We start from the raw sequence: 27,903 nt of genomic DNA on the forward strand, positions 1-27,903 counted from the left end.
TGCACATGCGCTCCATGCGCCCAGAGTCAGAGAATTCTTGCAAGCAGTGTTTGGTGGTCCATGCATGTGCCCTTGCTTTCCTTGTGCCTCACACTAAGGAGCGGAGCAGATCAACCACCTCTCCAGTTCCTTCTGACCGCTGCATGGCCTGGGTCAGAACCTCCAGTGTCCAGAGCCCTTTCTTTGTCATCATTCTTTGATCTGTAAATATTTCATAGTTTGTCTTTAATGCCCCAACATGTTCCCATCTAACATGAGGATCTCTAACTGAATCTCTGGCTGTATCCTACTCTGCTATCGGCAGTCACATCTTCCTATGGGAGAAAGGCTGATTCTACAAGAGCATAAGTATCTCTACCTTTTATTTGCAAAGCAACTACCTATTCACAATACATAATGCTCTAGTATAGGACTCCTCTGCTGACGCATCCTTTGAGACAGCAGTCCTTCAGATGGCTCTGCTGCATGCATCTTCACACCCTCCCATACTTGAGTACTGCTTCTCAGTCATTCCAGTAGAATACACATAGGGACCAGCACTCGAAGAAGAAGTTACTTACCTTACAATAACCGGAAGTTCTTTGAGATGCATGGTCCTTGTCTGTATTCCACGTCCCACCCTTTTTCACCTCTGCTTCGGATTATTCCTGGATGTGAGGTAGAAGAGGAACTGAAGAGGCGGTTGCTCTGCTCCACCCTTTATACCTCAGTTTGAGGCACAGGAGCCCCCATGCATGGACCAACAGACATTGCTTTCAAGAATTCTCTGACTCTGGATGCACGCACACAGCGGAATACAACTAGTGGCCATGCATCTCAAAGAACCTCCAGTTACTGAAAGGTAAGTAACTTCCTCTTATGGTGACCACACCTCTGGATTCTGTAGTTGGAGGAATCCAGAGAGGAGGTTTGAAATCAATGAAGTGATGAACTGCAGTATGGCATATTTAAGTCTTGGTAATGCAAGTAGTTTTCCATCAAATGACCTCCATGAGCATAAGGGGGAGGAAGAGCTTGATTGTTGACTGTGCATATAGAGAGACCAGCAAAGAAGAGCATTACAATAATCTAAACAGGACAAAATGAAGGCATGAACAATGGTATCTTCAATGGTATTAGGAAGAAAGAAGTGTAAAGACTGTGTCCGGCAATGTCTCTAATGTGATAGAAATCAGATTACACTAAAGCAGAGACCATCCGAGGATTTGGTGTATAGAGCAAATGTAATGGCTACTTATTTTGCATAGTGCGCACAACACATAGATTTTTAAGACCAGAAGGGAGCAGTGTGATCATCTAGTCTGACATCCTGCATTACAGGCCATAGAATTTAATCCAGTAATTCCTGCATCAAGTCATTTAACCCAGTAATTCCTGCATTTTAGCTCTGGTTGAGCTAGAGTATATCTTTTAGAAAGACATTCAGTCTTGATTTAAAGACTCCAAGACATCTCTTGATAAATTGTTGCAATGACTTTATTACTCACTGTTACAAATGTCTTTTCTAGTCTAAATTTGTCTGGCTTCAGCTTTCAGTCACTGGATCTTATGCTTTTGTCTGCTTGATTAAAGAGCCCTCCACTATCAGAAATGTTCTCCCCATATCTCTCCCTATCTTATAGACTACTAAATCACCTCTTAGATTTCTCTCAGATAAACTGAATAAATTAAGCTTCTAACATCTCTCACCGTTAGGCAGGTTTTCCAGATCACTCTCTATAATTGACATGTCCTTATTATTTACCACTAATAATTTTGTGCTAACTGCAGACTTTGGCATCAGTTATTTTATATTTTCTTCCATGTCAGATCATTAATTAACATATTGAATAGCACTGGGCAAAGATCAGATCTACTAGAAACAATCCCCTTGGATGATTCCTCATTTTATTTATATATGTTTTTTTAATTTTTTTTTAGCTCTATCAGTTAGCCAGTTCTAATCCATTTAATATGTGCTACAGTAATTTTTGTATAGTGCTATTTTTTAATCAGAATGTTGTGTTGTACTAAGTTAAATGCCTTACATTTACATTAGCAGATCACTTCTGGTCTAATCTATACATTGATAAATCTGGGGGGGAAAGGTAGTGGGGGAGGGGTACATGCTAATAATAGGAAAATATACTCTCAAAATCTCAGGACTGTGCCCCAACATGAATTATCTGCAATCACCACATTGCATCCTGGTTATAAGCCTAGGATTCAGGCATCAAAAGGATAAAATCATCTGTGGTCTTTTCAGCTGAGAATGTTTGAGGAAATCTCTCCACCACCATTTCCCTCCCCCGTCCTCTTTTCAGTGGTAGTACATTGCTTATGGACAGAATCTGCAAAAAGAAACTCCTTCCTGCCCAACTGCTGCATGAGCAGTTCTGAAGAAGAGAGGATGTGAAAAATGATATTTAAAGTGTCTTAAAGATATCAGCTGGAAATCTCTCTTAAAAACAAAAGGAAAACTAGAAATGAGGGGGGAGTCCAGGCAATGTATGAAGGATGTTTTATTTCACAGTTGAATCAAATAATTGTATCTGTGTACTAATTATACTGTTAGTCTTGTACGTGCATCAGTAATATGAATAATGTAACCAAACCTCAGAAATTGGCAATAACAGATGTCCAAAAGACAGAATTTTGATGTCTGTGTGGTCTAAAAGGAAGAGATTGCTTATAATGCTAGTGTGGACATAGCCCCGGTGATACTAAGGAAGAGGCCTTAACAGTGAGACTTGGCTATCTAAATGAGGGCCAAGTCCTTACTTTGTGTGGACATGATTCCCAGGATGGGGAGGGATGTGAATGTTACTGAGTGAGCACTCTTATGGTCCAGTCCCTGCCCAAATCAGCAAAAATTTACTATAGGCAATGAGGTTAGACATACTAGCCAGAAGGAAGTTTGCAGCTCGTCCAGTCCCAGCCACAGTCACTTTAGGAAATGATACTGTAGTGAAACACTACAAAGTTTCATAAATAAATCCTTTATGTTAGCTTGTTACATGCGCAATTTCAGCTTTTTACTTACTTGTTTCTCACCCTCTCCTTAGACAAAGAGAGCCTGATCACGGATAGTGGGAAACTTTACGCTCTTGACCTTCTGTTGACGCGGCTGAAATCTCAAGGACATAGAGTTCTTATCTACTCTCAGATGACACGAATGATTGACTTGCTGGAGGTAGGAGGAAGGGGATTCTGAAGATAATGATTTTAAATATAGCTGTTTTGATACAATAATTGTAATTTGGATCTCAGGCAAATATGGCATAAAATTATTATAGGGACACCCAGTAAACATAGTCTCATACAGAGCCTTAATGAACATTAATAATGAGTGTGGATGAGGTGTGACAGGGGAAAGATAATGGCCAATGATGAAGTTGATACTCATTGTTGAAATATCTTCAGTCCCTGTCTCAGAAGTGAAATTTCCATTTGATTAGTATCTTGATTAGGTGAGAAGAGTCTGTCTTAGAAGAGGTGTAGGTGAGAACCAAGATCATAAACCAGGTGGCCTATTGGTAGTACTTTTAATTGCCACGTGGGAAATAAATTCACTTTTCAATCCCCAGTTTCTGTTGTCAGCAGGATACGACTGTCCTGCCAAAGCAACACATGCAGCCGCCGAGAGAAGGAATTCATTGTGTCAGTCAGTGCTGGTCCCTCCCTTTTGATGATGGATCAGCATTAATAGCTTTTGTCCCTCTGCAGTCCTCTCTGACTAGAAAGATAGTAGCCATGATGCATGTTAGGTATGAAATGACTTTGAGGTTTCAGAAGACCACTGGAGTGTTTGTGGGTGAGGAGGAAGTTATCAGACTGAGTCGAGTGGCTGGCAAATATAAAAAACATATGCTCTTGTGAGGTAGGGCAATTTCAGTACTGTTGGAACATCAGGATCCAGCGATCATTCAGGTGGCATCCCATAAGGGCAGGTACTGTTTATTATGTAACATTTTATATACTACAGTATCTCTGCCATCTAGCCTAAAGAACCAGAAAAGTATTTTCAGGACTTAAAAAATCACAAAGGCTGAATCAACATTGTATATAGGTCACAAATTTTGGAGTCCAATAGGAGTATAGCTGATACGAGGCTCGGTAGCCATCTGCATATTTCTACTGCTCTGAGAAGACTGCACATTTCCAAGTGAGATAGGGATATAAGGCTGCCTTTCTGGATCTTGGTCCATGGACTTGCACAAGTCCATGGGGGCTGGATGCAATGCATCTGAAGGTGCTGAAGGAGTTAGCGGATGTGATTGCAGATCCATTGGCCATCATCTTTGAAAACTCATGGTGATCGAGGGAGATCCTGGACAATTGGAAAAAGGCAAATATAGTGTCCATCTTTTTTAAAAGGGAAGAAGGAGGATCCGGGGAACTACAGACCGGTCAGCCTCGCCTCAGTCCCCAGAAAAATCATGGTGCAGAAACGGCTGCCGGGGATGGGCTGGGCCGACTCCTCCCATGGCTGGGATGATTTAGTTGGGGGTTTGTCCTGCTTTGAGCAGGGATTTGGACTAGATGACCTCCTTGAGGCCCTTTCCAACTCTAATCTATGATTCTATGAATTCCCCAGCCTGAGAGGTTCAGGCTGTGCCTCTCTTCGTTCAAATACTGGACGTAGTTCAGTCTTGTCCCCAGGCATTAAAGGCTGTCACACCCCAGATTGCACCGCAGTAGTCAAAGAAAGAGAGAATTTAGTGCTCTCGTCTTGTCTGTTAGCATTCTAGCTTTTAAATCTTGTTTCAGAGCACTAGTAAGCAAACACCCCCCCCCCACCCCCCCGATAACTCCTCTCCTCTGTGGATCAACGTTTTCCAGGGCTCTGTTCCCCAAACAGGTCTACCTGTCAAGCTCTTTTTGTTTGTCCTCTTCTCCCGTCATGGTAGAGAAACTCAAGGTGAGCAAACCAAAGGCCAAGAAGTGCTCCATTTGTAAGAAAATCCTCTCAGGAACTATGTCACTGTTGTGTTGAGCCTTTTGATCTTTGTTTTACCAGCAGAGGGGACTGGACTGCACATTGGGGTGTTTTCCTTTCCCTATGGTAGCCAACACTTCTCCAGAAATAGTTTTGTAAAGGTGGATCTATCCTCCTTGATGCTGGGGAACAGCAAACCCAACACACCTTGCTATTAAGGGTCTTCTCAGGTATAAGTCTCATAATTTCCCAGATCTTTTCAGTGCACATGAAAAAGGAAAAGCTACCTCAATTAAGTGAGTAATTGAGTCACTTGTGCAGTAGTCTGGGCTGTGGTCTGACTCTCCTACTCAATGGGAGGCTCTTAGCTGTTTTAGCATCTATACTTGCATTACTTACATTATTTGCATTAAATGCCCCGTAGCTGGTAGATGCACCACATTTTTTGTTCTGTGAGTGCATATTTGCTAACAGGAACCTGCAATTATTCTCTTTACCCACCTTTGCCTGTCAGCTCTGTTCTAATTAGTTGGCATGAAATAGGCAAGATTAGTTTTTTCTGAAGACACAGAAATTGTAATACTCGTGTATTTCACTATTTTGTCCTCTTCTAATAACTGTGAAGATAGGTAGAGCAGTGGGATGGTGAGCGAATGTGCAACTCTATGGAGGACTATCATGTGACCTCCCAGCATGGGTGTAGCTTTGTTGACAATCACTCAGCAGAGAAGCTGATTAATTTTTCTGTGTTCCAGCCCACGTTTTAGGGACCTGATATTTGTGGTTCAGAAAAACCATTGAAAAAAAAAATGGTGTAAATCTACATAAAACATTGGGCTTCTCAGCCTTGATTGTTTGTCTGCAAACATAAATTATAGTTAAATATAGGATTCTGCACTTCACATCAGTATAAAAAACATCAAGTGCTCTTATTTTAGAACAGCTTTGTAACTGTGGTGTCTTCATTGCTGAAGAAGGAGGAAGCTTAATGAACCTACAGAAATACACTTGGGTTAAAGCAGGGCCTGAGAATCAGTTGTGGGTACTATTCCTCATTCTACAAGTGACTTGCTCTGTGACCTTAGGCAAGTAACTTCTCTAGGCTTGTCTATAAGTTTAGATGATCGTGGTAAAAAATGTCTGTGACCTCTTTACACTACAACTTCTATACTACAGCTCTACTACCAGTGGAGAATTACTGGTTCAATTTTTCCTAAGGGAATATATGTACGCTTAGTGCCTTAAGTTCCCTATCTACCAAGGTGGGGATAATACTTACCTACCACATAGAGGTGTTGGAAGATTTATTTAATGTTTGTACAGCACTTTGTAAATGTTAAATAGTTTATATCTGCAGGTGATTATTGTTATTTATTGTTAGAAAAATGCTTGGAGATTCTTGGATGAGAGGCTCTACAGAAATACGAAGTATCAATAATGATGGTAGTTTATTGCTTCTGTGGTTCATTGAGTATTGCAAAATAATATTTTGGCAAAGGTAATGTTCCTAAAAGATAAGACAAAAATAAAGATTGTATCAATCAAGAATTTTTCACAAGACCAGTGGAGCCATAATAAAAAAGCACAAAAATAGTATTCCTCCTAGCTCATATTTAATGTTCTATTTTTCCAAAAGCATAAAACTAATTACAGGTAATATTCACAATAAGCAGTGGCTAAGGGGCTTAAATGTTAGTTTGACCTGTAACCAGAGCAGATATAGCAATTATAGAAACTAATAAAGTCTTAAAGAAAAAATAACCTATCCCCAAGCAAAGTTTTTGCCCCAAAAGAGAGAGATACCAGAGACTCCATGAAGTCCTCTGGGGACTTCACTATTGTTGTTGATTTTACATGGAAAGACTCAAATACTGCAGTGATAGATGGCAGTATAAAATCTTAAGAAAGATATATAGCTATTATGTGATGTGGTGGCACTAATTTAAAATGAATAACTCCCTTTGTAGACAAGCCCTAAATCCAATACCTAAGCACAATGGAACACTACTTTAGCAAGCTAGTAGAACACCTTGTTGCATCTAGTTAGTGCAGATTTTATCATAAACTAAATTCCCTGACTTATATGGGTTTGTTTTAGAAAATAAATGTTCTTTTAGCATCATCTTTGCTCTCTGTATATTAACAAATTCTTCATGTAGACATAATGGCTTTGCCTACACTACGATCTGGGGTGTGATTCCTAGCTCGCATACACATGATATCTTGATGAGAGCTAGTGGGAGTATAAATAGTGAAGGTGTGGTAGCACAGGCAGTGATAGCCAAGGCAAGTATATGCCCACAGGTTTCAGGTGGGTTTGTAGTCAGCATGACTAAAGCCATGCTGCTTCTGTCTGTACTGTACACTCAAGTTGAGAATCACCCCAGCTAATAATGTAGCCAGTGTAGTAATTTTAAACAATTTTATCATGTTCATTGCATACTAATGTGGGTCACTGCGGGATATGTACAGCTTTCATACTGCTAAAGAGGAATACACCAGCAGCTCTGCAGTCTTTGGACCGTGAGTCACAGAATGGCTGAGAGTCCAATCAGCAGCTGCAGTCTTCTGGGAATGAGTAACATTTCTTTTGAAGGATACAACTAAAACCTTGCTCAGAAGGGCCTCATTTTAGGGGGAGAGAGGTTTCGCTTTCTACTTATTTTCTTCTATTATTTCTTAATCCATTGTTAAACATTGCCTCCCACACCTGCACATAGAGAAGATAGAGGTACTTCTGAGAACCTAGGCACTGGATCTGTGTCCTGTTCTGATAGGTTTCATGAGGAGTGTGCAACATTTGCTCAGCCAAGGAGCTGTAGGGTATTTCTGACAGCCTGCTTAAATTGGCTTTTAGCTCCTCTTCTTTCTCCCCCACTTCCCTATCTTATGCTATGGGCATTGATTTTTGTGCCATCGTATTTGGTAATATAATCTGCTGAAAGGGACAGGTGGAATGTTTAAGGATGTGGAAGGTGCTGCCAATTCTTTTTAATTTCATGCAGCAGTTTAAAGATTGTTTCCTTCTAGTTTGGAGTCTGCTACTCTTCCTGACTAGCTGACAGTTCTCTTTCCCCTCGCAGAAAGTTGCATGTGTTGATTAGAACAGAGCCAAAAATGTGAAGACACAAGACATTTGAAATAGTAGGACTGCTTCTATGCACTTGAGTTGGGGGATGTGACCTAGATTGCCATGACAGGGGCTCCCTGCATAAATGTGAGCCGCCACTCCTATAGCAAGCTAAATCAGTGAATTGCATCATGAACAGACTTGGCTTTTTTGTTTCTGACAACACCAAATGGGGATTGCAAAGCCAAGCCATACATATTAAGTAAGGAAGGGGTATGAAGCAAAGTTACCCAATAATGGATACAGGTATGTATAGGTTCTCCTTGCAGTAGTCTCCATGAGAAAAAGAAGTTTAAATCTACTGCCTTTGCACCAGGAAAGAAACATTATTAGAGTTACTCTGCAAATTATCTTCATCACTTCACAGCTGGCTTTTCCCTGGGACCAGTAGTGGTTATGGTGGGGAAAGGAAGAAAGAAGAGAGCACAGAGTTTTGAAAATCGGGATAGTGGAGTGATCAGTAAAGGATACATCTTCCTACCTTTTATAGGCAGAGAGAATTTTTTTCCTGCAGAATTATAAGTACCAAGCTGACTCTCTGGTGAGCAGTTCCAGCAATGTGGAAAATGGCTAATTATCTAGGACTCAGCTGCTAATTAATGGCTTATTAATCAGGTGCTTTGGAATGAGGATATGCAAGTAAACAAAGACAGGGTTATCCCTGGACAGCAGTTCAGGCTCTTAAGGTGGATCCCAAAGATGTTAAAAATAAAATTTGCTTTTCAGGAGTTACATAACAGAAATATAGTGGAAACTATCATCGTCTGCCCTTATGTACAATAGAAACTAAAAGTTATAGTCAGTTAAATTAATTTTTTTAGAAATCCAAAACTTTTGTAGACAGTGAATATATAGTATTATAACTTCTGGGTATGGAAAACAGCACCATGTGCAGATCAACTCAGTTACTGTATATGGAATAAAATATCTTAGAATATAACTTAGGATCCCACTTTACCATAACCTAGGTGGAAATCCACAGATGCAAATGGAATTTGTAATCAGAAAACATTAGACTAGACATTTTTCAATATTCCTCTCACTCCTCAACTCTTTATCTGCCATAAAAAAAGCTTACTGGGGGGGGGGCGGGGGAGGAGAGGGTTGGAGAGCTTCGTTGCTGAGTTAGATCTAGCTTGTTTTGCAGAGTATACTCTTTTGGCTTTTTTGTTTTATTTTGAACCAGTTTGCTTGAGCAGTATCTAAAAGTGTCTCTAATATCCTGAAATCCCTGTAGGTCCCAGTGGATGGAGGAGAGGAGGAGATGAAATAGCTTGACTTCTTTGTTGCCTCAGTAACATACTTTCTGCAACTAGGGTTGATTTAATTACTTTCCTGAATTAATACCCTTGGTATCATGTTGACCTTGTTGGCTAAACAAGGTTAGCAGGAGGATTTTCAAATGAGTGCACGTTGGAAAACATAATCCCAACTATACATATAAAATGATGGGGTCTAAATTAGCTGTTACCACTCAAGAAAGAGATCTTGGAGTTGTGAATAGTTCTCTGAAAACATCCACTCAATGTGCAGGGGCTGTCAAAAAAGCTAACAGAATGTTGCGAATCGTTAGGAAAGGGATAGATAATCGGACAGAAAATATCAAATTGCCACTATATAAATCCATGGTATGCCCACATATTGAATACTGTGTGCAGATCTGGTCGCCCCATCTCAAAAAAGATATATTGGAATTGGAAAAGGTACTGAAAAGGGCAACAAAAATGATTAGGGGTATGAGGAGAGATTAATAAGACTTGGATTTTCTGCTTGGAAAAGAGATGACTAAGGGGACTTGAGAGGATAAAGGTCTATAAAAATCATGACTGGTGTGGAGAAAGTAAATAAGGAAGTGTTATTTACTTCTTCTCATAACACAAGAAGTAGGGGTCACCAAATGAAATTAATCGGCATCAGGTTTAAAACAAAAGGAAGTATTTCTTCACACAATGCACAGTCAACCTGCAGGAACTCTTTGCCATAGGATGTTGTGAAGGCTAAAACTATAACTCTGTTCAAAAAAGAACTAGATAAGTTCACAGAGGATAGTTCCATCAGTGGCTATTAGCCACGTTCGGCAGGGATGCAAAACCATGCTCAGAAGTGTCCCTAGCCTCTGTTTGCCAGAAGCTGGGAATGGGTGACTTGGGATGGATCACTGGATGATTACCTGTTCTGTTCAGTCCCTCTGAAGCACCTGGCATTGGCCATTGTTGGAAGACAGGGTACTGGGCTAGATGGACCATTGTTCTGACCCAGTATGGCCATTCTTATGTCTTATGTTGTTATGTTTAGTATAGGTATCCCCATACAATTAGTTCCCATCTTCTGTTTTACTATAAACAAACCAAAATACACCAGTGTATACTTGGTTAAAGAGGTTGAGTGACTTTCTGGTGAGTATTGCAGTGTACTGCTTTTGCACCCTTTGGTATGGTTGCTGTATTTGCCTTGTCTTGTTTCAGCTGGGGTACTCTGCTCAGTATTGTTGTGACTTTCTGAATCTTTATATCATTTTAGGAGACTTTGAATACTGGGTTGTTATTAGGCCCCTGCCTCAATCACAATAGAGGAGCTGGTTTACTAGTTTATAACTACCATTTAGTTTTGTATAGGGTTTTTTTGCATTAGAATTACCTCCTGAGTGCTTTGCAGTCTGTTGCTATGTTCAAATTTTTACCAAAATACAAAATTCAGGGGAGCAACAAGGACACCAAACGAGGTATAGGTGAAGTATAGTAAAAAGATTTTGCTAAAAGAGAGAGAGGAGTGACTTGTTAGACAGTATTTGAAATGCGATTATTGGATAAAAAGTAATTCACAGAAAAGGGTGTTTAGTAGAGACATTGTTAGCATAGCTAGAAGTTCTCCTTCGAGTGCAGATCCCTGTGTGTATTCATTCCACTGTGGATGTGCATGCGTACCATGTGCCTGAGATCAGAGAATTCTTGCAAGCCGTGCACATTGATCCACACCTGCACCACTGCTTTCTTCATGCTCCGCACTGAGAGTATAAGGGGCAGACTGGACTGACTGCCTTTTCAGCTCCTTCTTACCGCTTCATGGCCTGATTCAGAATCAGTGTCCAGAGCTTATCCTTTCTGCTTTTCCTGCAAATATTCAAATGTATATATTATTCTTAGTTTTTTGTTATTAGTGTTTTGATAGTTTCCCAGCTAGTTACGGTTAGAATCCCCACCCTGTGAACCCCTCCTGATCTCCTTGCATAGGACTTAGATTATGCGTAGGATTATTAGGCTTCAAAAACTGCGTCTCCTGCCTCCTTTCCTTTTTGGTCAGTGATGACTACCAGCGCTGCCTCTAGTGTCTCAGAGAAGCTCATATTAAATACACTCTCTGCCACTCTTTTCACAGCCAAACATGGTAGGTGTGAGAACTCCAGTTTTGGAAACACCTTATAGAGCATGCAGTGAGGCCCCAGCCTAGGGAGACCCTCCACCCCCATACTTCAGCCAGAATCATCAAAGAGTGCACCTCCTAGTACTATGTCAGACTCCAGAGTGGAGAAGAGCAGAGGACAGACCATCTGGGGCACTCTCACAAACAGATCACCTTCTGGACCTTCTTAGATGAGAGAACCCTCTGTGACCCCATCCAAGTTGGGTGAGCCTTCACACCCAAGCCACAAGGACTTAAGTCCCTAAATCTCACGGGCACCATAAGAAGGCAAATAGGAGCAAGGGTCCTTTTGTATCACCCTCCTCATCAACTTCAACACTAACTGCGGCACAAACTAAAATGAAACATTGGGATCTGAAGGACTGTGTCCTGTCGAAAACTACCAGGTTGAAGACCCATTTACTGAGACCCTGTCTACACTTACCTCCAAAATTCAGCGGCAGTTGACGGGAGTTACGCAAGCTACGCAAAAAACTTGCGTAACTCCCGTCGACTTCTCTGCTCCTCTTCTGTGCAACGTCTTCACTGCACTGCGCCAACGGGAACCGTGTTCCTGTCGACGCAGCACTACGCCACTTGTGAGGGTGGTCTTAGTATGTCGATTTTTGGATCGACTGAGCAGGTCATCACTGACCGCTCAATTGATCCAGATAAATCGATCTGACGGTAGTGACTTTGCTGCCGTCAGTGTAGCCGTAGCCTGAGTGTACTATCACAGCATTAGAAGGAACCACCGTCTACACCTGCTCCGGCAGTATGGAGTGACAAATCACAACCGCCAAAGGGGCTGGTGACTTATACCAGTGGTTCTAAAACTTTTTAAATGGGGCCCTCCCCCGGTGGACTTTTATCTAACAATCACGCCTACCTTTCCCCCAAATCGCTCCCGCCTCCCCCTTCTGAAAGGGCGGGGGGCTTTCAGAAAAACAGGGGTGCTTCCCGCGCTTTACCCCCTGGTTTTTTCCTGAAAGGAGGGGTTTGGGGGAGGGGGTCACGATTGTTAAGGGGGTGCTTCCCGCACCATAGGCCCTAACAATCACACCTCCCTTCCCCCCGAACCCTCTCCCCCTTTGGGAAAAAAAACAGGACCAACAGCACTGCCGAAGGCACCAGATCTGACCTTCTCATTGGGAGATCAGATGTACTAGTGGAACGAGCCTCACCTTTATTTAGAGATCAGCCCAAATGGGCACGAGAGTCTCCTGGAACCAGCCTCAGCCACACAAACAGGGACCTCTTCCTCGGATCCGTGATATCCAGTGCATTGGGGACTTCTGCAACCTCTTTTTGAGCCCTCGTGCTGGCCTTATTATCCATGCTATCCAACAGGGAGTTTTACCACCCCTCTCCTTCCAGGGGTTTACCAAAACCTTCCCTTATGGAAGAGAAGGAAGATGATCTGGTACCAACAGGGATATTGTTCTCATCACTATAAGGCCATTGCTCCAGCCTCACTGTCTCCCCCAGACAATCATAGATAATTTCAAAATTGTTAGTGTGTGGAGGAAGAGCTCCCAAATCTTAGTGGAGATCTAGGACTCTCAACACAAACTCCTGGATATTCCACAGTCTACAGGCTCCTGTTGGGTTGCACTCCCTGTAAATGAAGCCATATTAGAACTGGCAAAGTCTGTATGGCACATGCTGGCTACCTTTGTCCCTACCCCCAAGAAGTACAGAAAAAGCGGTATTTTCTGTCCCAGCTAAGGGAGCTGAGTTCTTGTTTACCCATCCTGCCCTGATCTCCTTAGTGATCCAGGCAGCCATAGAAATATCCAAACAGCAACCTCCAAAGGCCAGTCTGCACATAAGGAGGTCAAGCTTCTATACCGTATGGGGAGGAAGTTCATATGCATCTACCAGCCTTCAGTTTAGCCTCTCAAACTATCAGACACTTCTTGCCAGATATGATTTCCTGAATTACTTTAAGTTCCTGGACTTTAGGGAAAAATTACTTTAGGAGGACAGGACTGTATTTCAAGCCCTTACTGACAAGGGCAAACTTGTAGCCAGAACCTATTACAAGCTGTGATTGATGTAGTCAGTGTGGCTGATGTGGCATCAAGATCTAGGGCAACCACTATTGTGATGTGATGGGAATCATAGTTGCCCTCTTTGAGGTTTCCTAGGGAAGTCCAGAACACTGCTGAAGACTTATCCTAATTTTTTCAGTGAAAAGATGGATGAGTCTTTTCACTCGTTGAAAGACTCCAGGGCAGCCCTCTGCTCCCTGGGCACGTATACCCAGGCCCTGAAGAGAAAATGCCGTAAACAGCTCTACAAACTGAGGCCCTTACTGCAACCCTCCTATCACCAGTGCTGTTATGAACCACCTTGCGCAAATGTCAGAAAATGCAATGGCCATTCAACCACAGCTACTCAGCCTCACCCTCCAGCCAAGAGAGATTTTTGATTAGGCATTTGAGAGCTGCAAACCAGTATTGATGATATCTCCACCCAATTCAGAGACCCACTTTGAGGGATACCTAGCAAAATCTTCCCCATTTGGAGACAACAGACAAGTGGGTGCTGGATATCATCCATTCCCATTATACCATCAAATTTCTCTCCCCACTGCCTCCAAAACCTCCTTCTGTCTCTTTTGAGGGACCACTCTCACAGGGAGATCCTCCTTCAGGAGGTACAATCTCTTCTCCAGCAGGGAGCAATAGAGTAAGTACCCCATCAACATCAGGGGAAATGATTCTGTTTAGAATATTTCCTAGTTCCAAGAGGAAAGGAGGCGGGAGACTTTTTTTTACCTGCATTGACTCAGCATTTTATTTGCAAACTGAAATTCCATATGATGTTGGTATTGATCATACCATCTCTAGAAAAGGAAACATGGTTCATGGCTCCCAGTATGAAAGATGCATACTGTCATGTGCATATTTGTGTCCCCCACAGATGATTCCTCAGCTTTGTGGTGGGTCCCCACTATCAATACAATACAATAATCCTGTGTGGATTAGTTACTGCTCCTTGAGTCTTCACAAAATCATTCTCAGCAGTAGTACTCAGCTCAGATGAGGTGACTCCATAGTCTTCCCATACTTGCACGATTAGCTTCCAACCAGCAGGTCACTCCTGGAAATCTTAACAGCAACCTCATTGCTCCTCCACCTTCTAGCATTCCCAGGAATGTGTGTAAACATGGAGAAGTTTGCTCTGACTCCGATGCAAGCCATAGAATTTATCTATCAGAATGACCTTGGATTTGATCAGGGTGAAGGCCTATCTCCTCAAGGACAGATTTCATGCCATTCACACTTTGATACACTTAATTACGCACAGCCCTCAAACATCTGTTTGGATATGCCTCACTCTCCTGGAGCACATGGTGTCATGTATTTATGTGACACCATTCCCTGGACTGCACCTCCGATGCCTACAAGCTTGGCTCTGAACAGTATATAGACCAAGCAAGCATAACATAAAGACCATAGTAACAGTCTACACTAAGGTGAGGGCATCTCTGGCATGGAGGAGGGACCCTAGACATATGTGCATTGAAGTTCCCTTTTTTTCCTCTATACCTGACAACAGTAATTACAGATGCCTCCCTGATAGGCTGGGAGGCCTATGTGGATGATGTTACAGCACAAGGCACTTGCACCCCTAGGAAGCCAGAATGCACACAAATCTTCTGGAACAGAGAGCAGTACAAGAAGCTTGGAAAGCATTCCTACCAGTCATACAGCATGTCCTGAGGATGTCGGACAACATAACCATTTTGTATATAAACAAGCAGGAAGGGACGAGATCAATCCCCCCTGTGTATAGAAGTGATCAGTTTATGGAACTGGTGTGTCTGGATCTGCATCACCCTATTGGCAATGTACCTCTTGGGCATCCAGAATTCACTGAGCAATAGTCTCAATAGGCATTTTGCCACTGATCACAAGTGGGAGTTACATGATTCATAGTAAACAGCATCTTCACTCAGTGGAGAACTTCCACTTGGGATCTTTAGACTTCTCCAGGGAAGCCCAAGGACAGTATTGCAAAGGTGATGCTGTCCTTCTACCTTGGACAAATCACTTGAGCTAGGTCTTCCCTCCTGTCCCATTACTACCTTGGGTTCTACGGAAAATTCAACTGAACAAGGCATGAGTCACCTTCATCGCCCCCAAATCAGTTCTGGTTTTCCAAGTTTCTTCCAAATGTCATTCCCTCCAGCTATCAACATTTGGACCTTCCCAGATCTCCTGAGTCAGGAGAATGGCAGAGTCAGGCATCCCAGTCTGGGTGCTCTTCATCTCACAGCTTGATATTTGAATGGGTATCAAGCCTAAATTTTACTGCTTTGAAACTGTGCAAACCATTCCTAATAATAGGAGAACGTACTCCACCAGGAAATGTTACCTAGCCACGTGGGAATATTTCTGTCTGGGCCCAGCAAAAACATACATCTGCAGAGACTGGATATTCTCACTATTTTGGACTGTCTTCTCACTCTCAAGATGATGCCTTTCCTTCAGTTCACTATGGGTTCATTTGGCCGCAGTCAGTGCATGTCACCCACCATTGGATGGTTACTTGATCTTGACTCACTCAATAACAGCCAGGTTCTTGAAAGTCTGATCAGAACTTTTTCACCAGTAAACAGACCCACCCCCCACTGGAATCTTAATGTATTGCTTTCAGCACTCATTAAACCTCCCTTTGAGCTGCAAGCTACATGTTCCATGTCTCACCAGTCAATGAAGGTCACTTTACTCATTGCCATCACCTCGTCCAGAAGAGTAGGTGATCTTGGGGTCCTAATAGCTGATCCATCATACACAATATTCTGTAAGGATAAAGTCTCACTACAACTACGCCCAAAATTTACTCCAAGATAGTTTTGGAATTTTACCAGTCAGTTCCCTTATCTGTGTTTTTCCCTGCCTCAAGCAAGTAGAGGAGACTTCATTCCCTTGATGTGCCATGAGCATTGGCATTTTACCTGCAGAGAACAAAACAGAACAGAAAGTTACCTAGACTGTTCATTCCTATAGCAGAATGAGTATAAGGACAAGCTGTATCATCTCAGAGGATCCCAATCTATCAGTTGGCACAGCTTCCTCCCCCACATGAGATTATAGCTCACAGTACAAGGGCACAAATAGCCTCAGTAGCATCCCTTCCAGAGGCACCCCTGCTTGATTTTTGCCGTGCAACTATGTGGATTTTCATCCACACATTCACAAGACATTACGCCTTGGTACATGGCTCCTCCACTGATTCATGGCATACTTTGGGACAGAAGTTCTACTGGCAGCTATGTCACCTGCATCCTCACAGCCTCCTCCTCTTTGAGTACTGCTTGCTAATCACCCACAGTGGAATACATATAGGGACCAGCACTCGAAGAAGAAAGGGAAGTTACTTACCTTATTGTAACTGGGCAGAGTAGGCGCAGACCAACCGTCGTTGCTTGCAAGAATTCTCTGGTCTCGGGTGCATGCATATCCACCGTGGAATACAGATATGAACCACACATCTCAAAGAGCTCCAGTTACAGGAAGGTAAATGTAATGCTTTGGAGTTCATCCAAGCCAGGAAAGGTTCAGTCAACACCTGCCTTGTAACTCTGGGTGCATTAAATGATATTTGCTGTGGCTCATGGCCCTGACACCAGTAGCCAGCCTACAAGCAAGCAGGTCGCACTCAGGTTTCTACTGCTCAGAAACTTTCCTTTTTGTCACTGATAGTGAAAACATGGATGGGAACTAAGATAGTCCAGAGCCAGCTTAGTGGAGTGGTCAAAAGGAGATTAAGCAATGATCAGGTCAGTGGGGTTGGCTTGCATGAGAACTTAAAAACCAGGTGCCATGGATCCACAGAATGTTGGTCTGCCCTCAGCTTTGGAATAGTCCCTTGGAGGAACCACTTTGATGTGCCAGGCCCCCAAAGGGTCTCTCTTTTCTTACTGCCTCCTGAGACTGAACCGCTGGGCTTCAACACTTGCCTCACACCATGAGATCTGTTCAGTGAGTCCGACTGAAAGAGACTCCTGGTAGAGACTTGTACACTCGTCAGGGATTAACGCACCTCACCAAGTATTTGCAGTGACATTCAAATAGCTTTTCAAAACAGTAGGGTATAGTAGTCAACTGGAACACAGCATAGGAAGTCCTTAGGTGAGCACAGAGCAATGAAAGTTAAAGCATAGTCCAGTCTGGTTAGCTCAAAGCCCTTTCCCTACCATCCCCCCCGTGTGACCTCCTTAGTCAGTCCCAGGTGACAGATTTCCCAGCTTCCTCCAGAATCCAGCACTTTATCCCCCACCTCACACCTTCCAGCTCTTTGTTCTTGAGCTGGGGTCTTTGCTCAGCTTCCCCACTGAGAGGGAAATCCAGCTCCCTCTGGATCCTTGGTTGCTAGGTGTCGTGTCCTGGTGGTTGGGTTTTCCATTGTCTTCTCAGATTTTCTATTAATATTGGGCCAGTCCTTATTAATGACCCATGCAGGCACAGACTGCACTAGGTCTCTCTCTCTCTCTCTCTCACACACACACTCTCACTCACACACACACTCACACCCCCCCCCCATCTCTTAGCTTGCCCTGAGAGCAAATGTCGCCATGTGTAGACATACTGCGCTGCATAAAAAAACAACTCCATGAGTGGCATAAACTATGTCGGTGGGAGAAGCTCTCCTGTCGACATAGCTCTGTGCACACGAGCACTTACGTCGGTGTAATTTGCTGCTTGGGTTGGAATATTCACACTCTTGAGTGACGTAAGTTTTGCTAATATAGGCTGTAGTGTAGACATAGCCTTAGTCCTTTTTCCCCACACTGGGTAGCCACATGACATACAAGGGAAACAGACACACACAGGATTCATAAAAAGTATTCCCATTTCATCACACCAGGGTGCAAAGTCTGGAATAGTATTCTTTGGAAAATAGGGATTTAATAGAAGTCTTTAAGATATGTGGTAATGTGGTCACATCACACAGATTTGGTAGAATACAGGTAATTGTCTTCTAGTCATGCTGAAGTTTGGTTAGTTTGGGAAGATGAAAAAGGAGTTAGTTATAACTGAGATTAGAGCAGATGACAGCATGGGTCAAGATAAGTACAGTTATGGGTAATATCAGAGAGTTGGAAAGAGAAGGGCTTGGTAATGAGAGAAAAAGATAGTTCAAGATCCAAGAGAACACCATGAGACCTGATTCATCACTGCATCACTCCATTTTTACACTGGTGGAATAATGCTGGTGAAAGAATGAAATGAATCACTGATCAATCAGGACCCAGGATTTCTGGTGCTTGTCATTTTAAAAAAAGCTTTCTGGATCATAACATCTCACCCAATCCATGCCTGGGGTGTGTGGATTGTGGAGGCAGTTCATCTTTCTTAGTAGGAAATTTCATGGCGAAGCCGTACTCTCCACTTCTGCCTGCAAAAAGCTCTGTCTCCAGAGGTGGAACAAATTTGGCAGTTGAGCTTTCCCACGTATATTGGATTTACTAATTTATCCTTTTTAAAATGTTACTTTCTGTCTTATCCCTCCTATGCTGAATAGCTTCATAGCACTAAAACATTAGTTTCCTCTGGTCCTGCAGGCAGTGCCCTCCTTCTCTCCCACATAGCAAAACAGACTAACAAAACACCCAAGGAAAATTGAAAAGTCCTTTAAGATAGTAATCTCAGGAAGTTCAGAGGACAAACAATGCCATTCCTGCTTGCAGCATACCAGTGTTTGCTCTGCCACAGACTGGTGCTCAGAGTCAGACTAGTCTGATTGTGCTTTACCAATGACAACCTTTCCTCTTTCATCCCCCTCTTCACCCAAGAAGTCACAATGTCTCAAAGAGAACATGGACCAGCAGAAGCTGCACTTCTCCCCGAAAGGACCTCAATGATAGAAAATAAAAGGATGTCCTTAGGTGAAAAATCAAGGTGTCCTCTGCAGTTTTAAGAGTCTTACTTATTACTGCATGTTTTGCCAGGGTGATTTTTCATGCTATTGGAAAGTGTTAGATCCTTCCAAGCATGAAAAATTTCTTATAATATTAAAGAAAATCTGCAGTTTACAGTGTACTTGGCTATTGCTGTTTGATTTGTGGCCAGGTCAGTAGGCTCAAATTCTGTAGTTTGATGCCTGCCATGACTCAAGTCATCAATGGCATATAACCATTTAAAGAGATTCTACATGCATTAAAATTCAGAGACTCCCTACTATTCAGAGAAAAGCTGGACAAAATATTAGTATAGAATACTGGCAAGCCCAGAGCAGTCGCTGCCATTCTTGTCAAGTAATCCTTAAAGAACTATTCATCATCTGTCAGGAAGAGACATTCTTTTTGCCACTACACAAATCAGAGATACCAAACTAAGGTCAATTCTTCTTTCAAAGGGAGGACCTGGAGCCATGGCCCCACCAAGGCCAAAAGCAACTATAAACCCTCCACATCCTTCCAGGCCAAAAATTCAGTATGACTGTCCAGATTCTGTGAGCAACCTGATGTCCACCTATGGGGCCAGATCTCTCATTGTCAAAAAACCTCTGTCCAGTCAACTTCAGACGAGCAAGACCTGTGTATCATTCACAGTTGTTCTTGCCTTCTCATCCATTCTTCATTCAGTCCTGATAATGAGGGATCTAGGCAAACACCAGATCATCATGAAGAAAATCATACACCTGTTGGAGTGAGAAAAAATAAGCTGGCTCCATTCAGAGAATAATAGTTAGGACTGTATTCCATATTCTTTATTTTACAGAGAGCAGGAAGCAGGAGAGCCATACTGGACTAAAGCAATTTTAGGATACATTTTTGCATACAGAAACTCGCATTTCCAGTTCAAGACTCACCCATTTGTTGCGATTCCTCCGGGATCCTCTTTCACTCAGTTCCCTGAGAACTCAGTTCAGTTCCTGTCTCGTCACTCAGGTTCCTTTATTTGGCAAACAGCAAACACTGAGTTGATCAGACTCAAGCTTGGGAGTGGTGGGTATAGGGCATACCCCACATCCAGAGTTACCCAACAAACCACTTTCTTTATATACGTTTACACATTACCTTGCAGTTAGTATGTATTGCATCACGTTTTGAGATTGGCTTGGTAATTTTTAATAGTCAATCCCTGTACATCATGCACTGTCTATGCACGATTTACTCTTTGCCTCATCTTACATTTCAGGCTTATTTTATTTATTATCATCTTGTCCATTGTAAATGGTTCCTTGGACATTCCCCCTTATTTAGTTAGTACAAACATTTTGTTTCCATGCTGATCCATTTACTCTCTAATCTTGTCTCCCAAGAAATGAGGCCTCACCCATGTCCAATTATTCATGTCAAGTCAGGCCTACACTATTTAGTTTATTTTCCACCCCCAGTGATTTCATGAAGACATTGGTGATCAAACTAGTAAAACTATAATCCAAGGAGACACACCTATATCCTTTCTGTGGAAATTTTTTTAAAAAGGTCCTCATCCAGAACAACTTGTTGCAAAGCAGCAGATCCATCTTTGGAGAGACTCTAAGTGCACAGATTTACAATAAATCTGAGGATCTCATGCCATCCATTTAATAAAATCTCCCATCTGAAAGAGGCAGTACATAGTGCCATGGTCAAAGTGTCTGCATAATGAAAGAGATTCCCCAAAATCTAGACCTTTGTAGAGAGAATCTCAGCAATCCACTGTTAATAATACCACTTTGCCTTCAAATTCTAAACCTGGAGGTCTCTTGCATAGATATCATACCTTGAACAAGGCTCCAAGAGACCTACAGAAATTCCTGTTAGGGATCTCAAAACTCCTCATTGGACACTTCAGTCATAGACCAGGTCTGAGATCATACTGAAAGGCTCCCTGTTCTAGCTATTGGACCCTCAAATACTGATGTATGATGCATGTCTCTCAGGATAGGGAGAGCAATTACATCTTATAGCTCAGGCAGTATGAGATCCAAGTGAAAGGGAGAAAGTGAGAGAGAGAGAGAGAAAAAGCATAAATCTGTTACTGTACTGAAGCTGGTTCTTCTGAGGTTCAAGTGCCGACTTCAAGGAAATATACTTCCTAGTAAGTCAGACAGCACTACAACTATAGCATGTCCACATCACTGAGTGCAGAGGTGGGATCAGTCTTTAATATAATTTTTCATTATTAATTCATCTCAATGGTTCTGTAGCTTTGGAATTGCTTTTCTGGTGAGAAAGTGAGGCCTAAGCAATGAAGCTAAATTGCCCCTGAGATCTGACAGACCAAGGCACAGCATATTGGTCACCGATTGGTCGAGAAGTTAATACTAGAGAAGAAATTTAGATACCAAATTTTTCATTCAGAGTTAAGGAGATTAAGTGTTCACCTTGCTTTTGATAAAGCTGCGAGACAGCCATCTAGCAAAATGTGAGATTTTGCCAGGCATGGATTAGAGAGAGATGGATAAAGGGCAGAGGTGTCTTCTCCAGGGTTAAACAAGAGAAATCTGAATGTCATAAGGAAAAAACAAACAAACAAAAACCCTAATATTGCACTGAGAGATGAGACAGTACAGTCAGAATGGAATGAATTTCCTGAAGTAGGGGGCCAGTGAACACAGCTTGGTGGACTGAATAAAGTATTTGTTTTGTTAGAGGAGTTGCGCCATGAATGGCAACCTAAGGCTAGGGTGGGATCCAAAGATACAAGCAAAATGTTCAAGAAATTTGAAGAAGTTGCTACACTCAGGATGATGAGGGGAAGGGAGCCACAATGTGTGAACAGTAGGAGCTCATTTATAAATGGAAGGCTGCTGCTGTATGCTAGTTAGTTTCAGAAGCGGTTTATCAAATTGTGGGGGAGGGGTAAATACTGAGAAAGCTAAGTGAACACAACGGTCTCAAATAATTATCTAGGATGTAAATAATAGGCAGTAACTGGAAAATGAGTTGACCTCTAATCACTAGATATTGGTTGCTAGCTGAAGATCTCCATTGTCTTTCAAGGCACCACTCCACTGGTTCAGAACCAGCAGATTTTAGCCATAACAGGGGGATATCTTGTTGGTCTAATGAGAGGAGGGTCATTTAAAGAGATACTGTCAGCTCAAAATTTGGTCCAAAAATTAGATTTAGTGAAAACGAGCTTTTATCAAACCATAAGACTATGTTCATGATCTTTTTCTTAAAAAAAAAAAAAAAAAAAAGAATGCACTGGAAACTTTTTCCCCCCTAAATAAACAGATGCACTCAGGCAGTGTCCGCAACTGAGTCCATGCAGCATTGTGATCCTGAAAGTGAAATGGTAATGAACAGAAGTTAAGCTGACTTCATGTGTCATTGCCCAACTTGAGTGAAATGCAGAAAATAAACAAATGGCAAAAAGTTAATTGGATTTTTAAATTTCAGTTTTAATAATCTAAGGGGTCACTAACATAAGTACATTTTGTTTTAAATGGAGAGTCCCTGGAACAGTGATATTCTGAATTTTTGTATCTTTTACTCAGTGCTAGTTCCATTGTTGGTGTCTTTTGTTTGAGGAGTCAGAATTAAATGACTTTGGGAGACTGACTCCATTTCTTTTTGCATGCTTTGCAGGAGTACATGGTTTATAGGAAACATACCTATATGCGACTGGATGGTTCTTCGAAGATCTCTGAGAGAAGGGACATGGTAGCTGACTTTCAGAACAGGTAATCTATTTATAAAAGCTGTTGATTAAGCACTTGAGAAATGTTAAGAAAATTAAGTCACTGTCCCAAAGGGCTTATATACTAAATAGAGCTTAGGAGCTTCACAGGGCAGAAGCTAAGCTTCTGTGAAATAGAGTAGTATAAAGCAACTTTACTGTACCAGAAAATCTGTCCTTAATTGTTTTGAATATGGCCTGGTCTTTAGAGAATCCCAGTGGGAATGAAATGGTGATATGTGGAGTACTGTATGTTCTGTAGCGACACGCTGAGAATTAAATTGAAATCACAGACATACTAGAGCTTTTGAAATAGGCCTCAGTCTCAAGTGCAGTATGTTTCATAAAAGGGCAAAAGAAATAAACTATATTATCTCTTACGTAGTAGGGGATCTGCTTAACAATTTTGATGGTAAAATATAGTAACTGAATTATATAGGACCAGTTCATTGTAATGAAACAAAGTTTCTAAACCAGACTTCTTAGGTTACACTAGGATGATAAGGAGGGATATGGAGTCTACCTCACCTTATTATAGGGTTACATACTGTTGCACCACTTCATTTCCATTGATGCATGTTATACCAACTATCTGTATTTATGTTTAACAACTCAAGTTTCCTCATGTAGTTATGAGATGTAACTTGTTAAGATGTTGCTGTGACATATAGTCTACAGTCTGAGATGATGTGATGTTTATTGGTAAAGCAACCCTTGTGAATAAATTGTTAACCCTTGAGAACAAGACCAGTAACCTTTCCCAGCAATAGGATTTATAAAATACTGTTGTTTTCCCACTGCCAAGGGATAAAAATACGAGTTTAGAGTACAGGATGGTCTTTGTGCTAGTCTTCTCAGAGTGGAATTGCAGTTTTGAAGATGGAGTGGAATCTACATATGAACTCTTGGGTTTTGAAAATAAAACCAAGCATTGATGCCTTTGAGGCAGAAGGATTTAGAGGGATTGTGTGCTATGTAGAACTATCAGGTGTAAGCCTCCCTGAGCAGGAATATTTGAAAAGGACAAACCTGTGCAAACCTTCAAGGAAAGTGAGATGAAAACACACTGGCCTAATACTTAACTGATTCCAGCAGTCAAAAACAGGTTTCCAACTAGTCATGATCTCATCCCTAGAATTTTAACACTTCTTCCTGTAAGAAGTCCAGCAAATTATTTTTTTTAATGAATAGAATAGCTATAAAGAAAAATAATTATTTCAGCTGAAAATCCCTTTAATATAAAGGTCAGCCAGTCTAAACAAGAATTTCTATAAAGAGCTATTTAAATTCCCCTTGTGCAATATTTATTTGTGAGGAATACTTCCAGGAAAAAGTCTGACTGAGACTAAAGGCTGTTCTGCAGGATGTTCTGGCAGGTCACTGTTAACACACAACTCTAGAACTACAATACATTCATAAGGTCTATAATAAAATCCTCCCTCTCTCTCTTCCCTGTGACATTTCCAGAAAAGGCTATTTGGAGCTTTCAAAGCTGCCAATTTCATGCATCATCTTATTATTAATATCACTTAAATAGTCATTCATCTTCAAAATATTTTACAATTCACTATTGTAGCCCCATGACATTCTCGTGAAAAAGATAAGTAATGTTATCTGCATTTAACTGATAAGAAAATAAAGAAAAAAGACTGTAGTTTGTAGTTCAAGATTAGTATCACAGCTAGGACTAGAATTCAGGGGTTCTTAGATCTCAGACTTATGCTCAGGCGACTAGACCCTGCCTTTTTCTGTCATGCTGCTATAACAATAAAATCCAAGAAACCTGGAAAATCATATTGTTCCTTTTTAGTAAATAAAAAAAAAGTTGTTAAGACCTTGAAGAAAACATTCCATTTAGGAGCAATTTTGTATCTATGTAATATTTTCTGAGTTCCTCTTCCTTTATTTTTCACGAATAGATATTTATATTAAGACAGGAACTTTTGTTTGAGTTCATCGACTTCTGTTCATTCACCACTTGATTTCTTAATCTTAGATTTACATTTGGCTCTATGAAAATGTTTGTGAATCATGAATTCAGAAGGTGAATAAGTAACATGGGCCAGATGAACAAGTCCTATGTTTTAATCAAGTATAAGAAGCCTCTACTGTGTTTTTAAAAGAACATTCAATTGTGTGGATAGTTTCGGTCACAGGTGACATTTATAAGCAGCACTGACCTGTATTTTCACTTCCTTTCTTTCTCTCCTTCTCCACTCATCCTTTTTTCTCAAATTTTCCAATGAGCGTTAGATGCCTAAATACCTTTAAAAATCTGGGCCTTACCTCCTCGGGGTTTTCCCTCTAGCTCGTTATATATGTAATGATAAACGAATCATAAACGAAGCAATTTTTTTTCTTTTCTTCCTGTCTGCAGGAATGATATCTTTGTGTTCCTGTTAAGCACAAGAGCTGGAGGATTGGGTATTAACCTCACAGCTGCAGATACGGTAGGTGGATAGCTTAGTAATAACACCAAATCTCAACACTTATGTCTGTAGAAGGTTAGTTAGCTTGGTGGTATTTTGGTTAATTTCAATTGTAACTATTCCCTTGCTTTATCCTGCCTCTACATTACCCAAACACCCTTTTCTACCAAGCTTCTCTGCCTCTCTCTTTCTCTCTCTGTTCTGTAGCAAAACTGATAGTCTTGTCTGTGTGGAACTCTGAGCTGTCTCAGCCATGTTTTTTTAATATTACCATTCTTATCACTTAACTGCATTATCTTATTGATTCCATTTATATCTGGAAGACAGCACTGCAGTTTATTGCATGTGTCAGAAATAAAGGAATAGTTTGTAGACAATTGCTGACCTACAGCATTGGCTCTGAGAGGTTGGAGACAGCCCCACCCCTAAGAGTTTTTAATGTTTGCTTTATGGGTGAGCCTGGAATGTAACTAAATGACACAGAGAGCTTACATGCAGATAATACATTTTCACAATGGTTTGTACTTTACCGCTGGACAGTTTAAACTTAAGCTTCAGTAGTAAAGGGATATGGTAACCTATTTCAGCAAAATGATTAGAGCATTGTCTATTTTGAAAGCATCTGTGAAGTCAGAATGGGCGTAGCAGCCAATAAGGCAAGCTTCTTTCTGTGCACCATACTGTAGTACTTGTCAAATCTGTCAGTAGATTAATACAACTCTTGCAATATCATTTAAGAATTTAAACTATTGTTTTGAGCAAACCTTGACAGGCAACTTGGTGCAAGATGTTTCTGCTTCCACCTAGGAGTATGTCAGACAGCTCAGGCGCTCCTGCTGTCTCCCCTATTTTAAATCAGAAGCCCCCAGTGGTAAATTCTTCTAGTACTTTTTTCTTTTTTCTCTTTCGACTATTTTTTGTTTTCTCTCCCTACCTTCCCCCACAGCACAGAGTTATTTCCTCTATCTGGGGAACTCAGCAACTAGCTGGTGCAAGAGGGTGGCACAAGCAGAAAGTGCATAGTGCAGGGGGACCCCTTCCTCCCCTAGAGCCCAAAATGTCTCTTGTACTTAGGTGCTTGCTCCATATTTATAGGGCCCTGTAACATCTTTGGTCTCTAGATGGGGGCCAAACTCTTCAAAAACAGAAAGCAACATGAACCCTGTCAGCCCAAAACCTGACATTCAAGAAGGGCCATTGCTACCAGGTTCAGCATGGCTCTTGAGGGCAAGTCAGCATCAGAAGATCACCAGCAATATGTGCACTTTGCAAAACCAAAAAAACCATACACACACAACAAGAAGACCAGCAAGCAAGACAAACTTTCCTCCCACAAGGGAAAATTCTTCTGGGGCTCCTCTCTTATAGTAGAAATATGAGGAAGCAAATCTTCCATTTCCATGTATGCAGTGACTTGCTTGGTCAGCATCTCTAGTCTTCCTGCTCCTGTGCAGGAACTCTTCCAACCTATCCCCAGCAGCTGTGCAGTTGGATGGTAATACTAAAGGGTCAGAGGGCAGGCATTGCCCCTACAAGATAAGGGTCACATGTGAAGCCCCATCAAGCAACAATTATATTTTAAAAAGCTAAGAGTAACTTTAAAATGACCAAAAAGAAATAAATTAAAGTCACTGCTCTTCCATTTCAGTGTCATCCTGTACTTTTCTTTTGAATGGGATGCATGAAAAATCAATAAAACAAACCCAAAAGATAAAGAAAGCAAAAAAACCTCAAACAAACACTCAGGCAACTCTTTCAAGAAGTCAGAATCCTCCTTGGATACCTTTCCACATATAGAATGGGAGTTGTCCAATTAGGAGAAACCAGAAATTGGCTCCCAGGTCAGGCTACTTGCCCACAAATACTTCAATCCCACGGTGAAATAGATGATACTAGTACTCAACCTGGATCAGATTCCTAATTACAGTAAAGGAGAACTGAAACCCTTCATTCAGTAAAGGATTCCAGTCTAAACTCAGAAAACAGCCAGGACTCTACTTATATGTGTCAGCATTAATGAGGTATTTAGATCAGAGCAAGACCAGTCCATGAATGGTAGACACCTCAACAGACCATTTATGAAGCTGTAAGGATTCCAAAAGAAGAATCAGTTTCATATGGAAGTACCTTAAACTGAAACAGCTGTTATAGTAGTAGGGTTGAAAAACCAACCAGTTGAGACTTGTTTTTATCTGAGGACTTGTCTACACTTACCTGTGAGATTCAGCGGCAATCGATGGGAGTTACGCAAAGTATGCAAAAAACTTGTGTAACTCCTGTCGACTGCTGAGTTTCTCTTCTGCGCTCCATCTGCACTGTGCTGCACCAACGGGAACAGCATACTTGTGTAGCTGGTCTTAGTACATCGATTTCTGGATCGACTGAGCGGGTCTG

The 27,903-nt window shown here is 41.5% G+C and overlaps 1 protein-coding gene across 1 annotated transcript in view; it reads left to right on the forward strand.

Annotated features, from left to right (window-relative positions):
- The window catches only part of INO80 (INO80 complex ATPase subunit), a 131,106-nt gene that overhangs the window by 82,988 nt on the left and 20,215 nt on the right, over nt 1–27,903 (forward strand). The window contains exons 27-29 of the mRNA XM_067557961.1: nt 3,045–3,172; nt 22,990–23,084; nt 25,458–25,530. Coding sequence (XP_067414062.1) covers nt 3,045–3,172; nt 22,990–23,084; nt 25,458–25,530 — 296 coding nt within the window. The remainder of the gene's footprint in view (nt 1–3,044; nt 3,173–22,989; nt 23,085–25,457; nt 25,531–27,903) is intronic.

This window comes from Emydura macquarii, unplaced genomic scaffold, assembly GCF_026122565.2.
Source record: "Emydura macquarii macquarii isolate MOO-44397 ecotype Brisbane River unplaced genomic scaffold, CSIRO-AGI_Emac_v2 contig_1876, whole genome shotgun sequence".
Taxonomy (NCBI): Eukaryota; Metazoa; Chordata; order Testudines; family Chelidae; genus Emydura; species Emydura macquarii.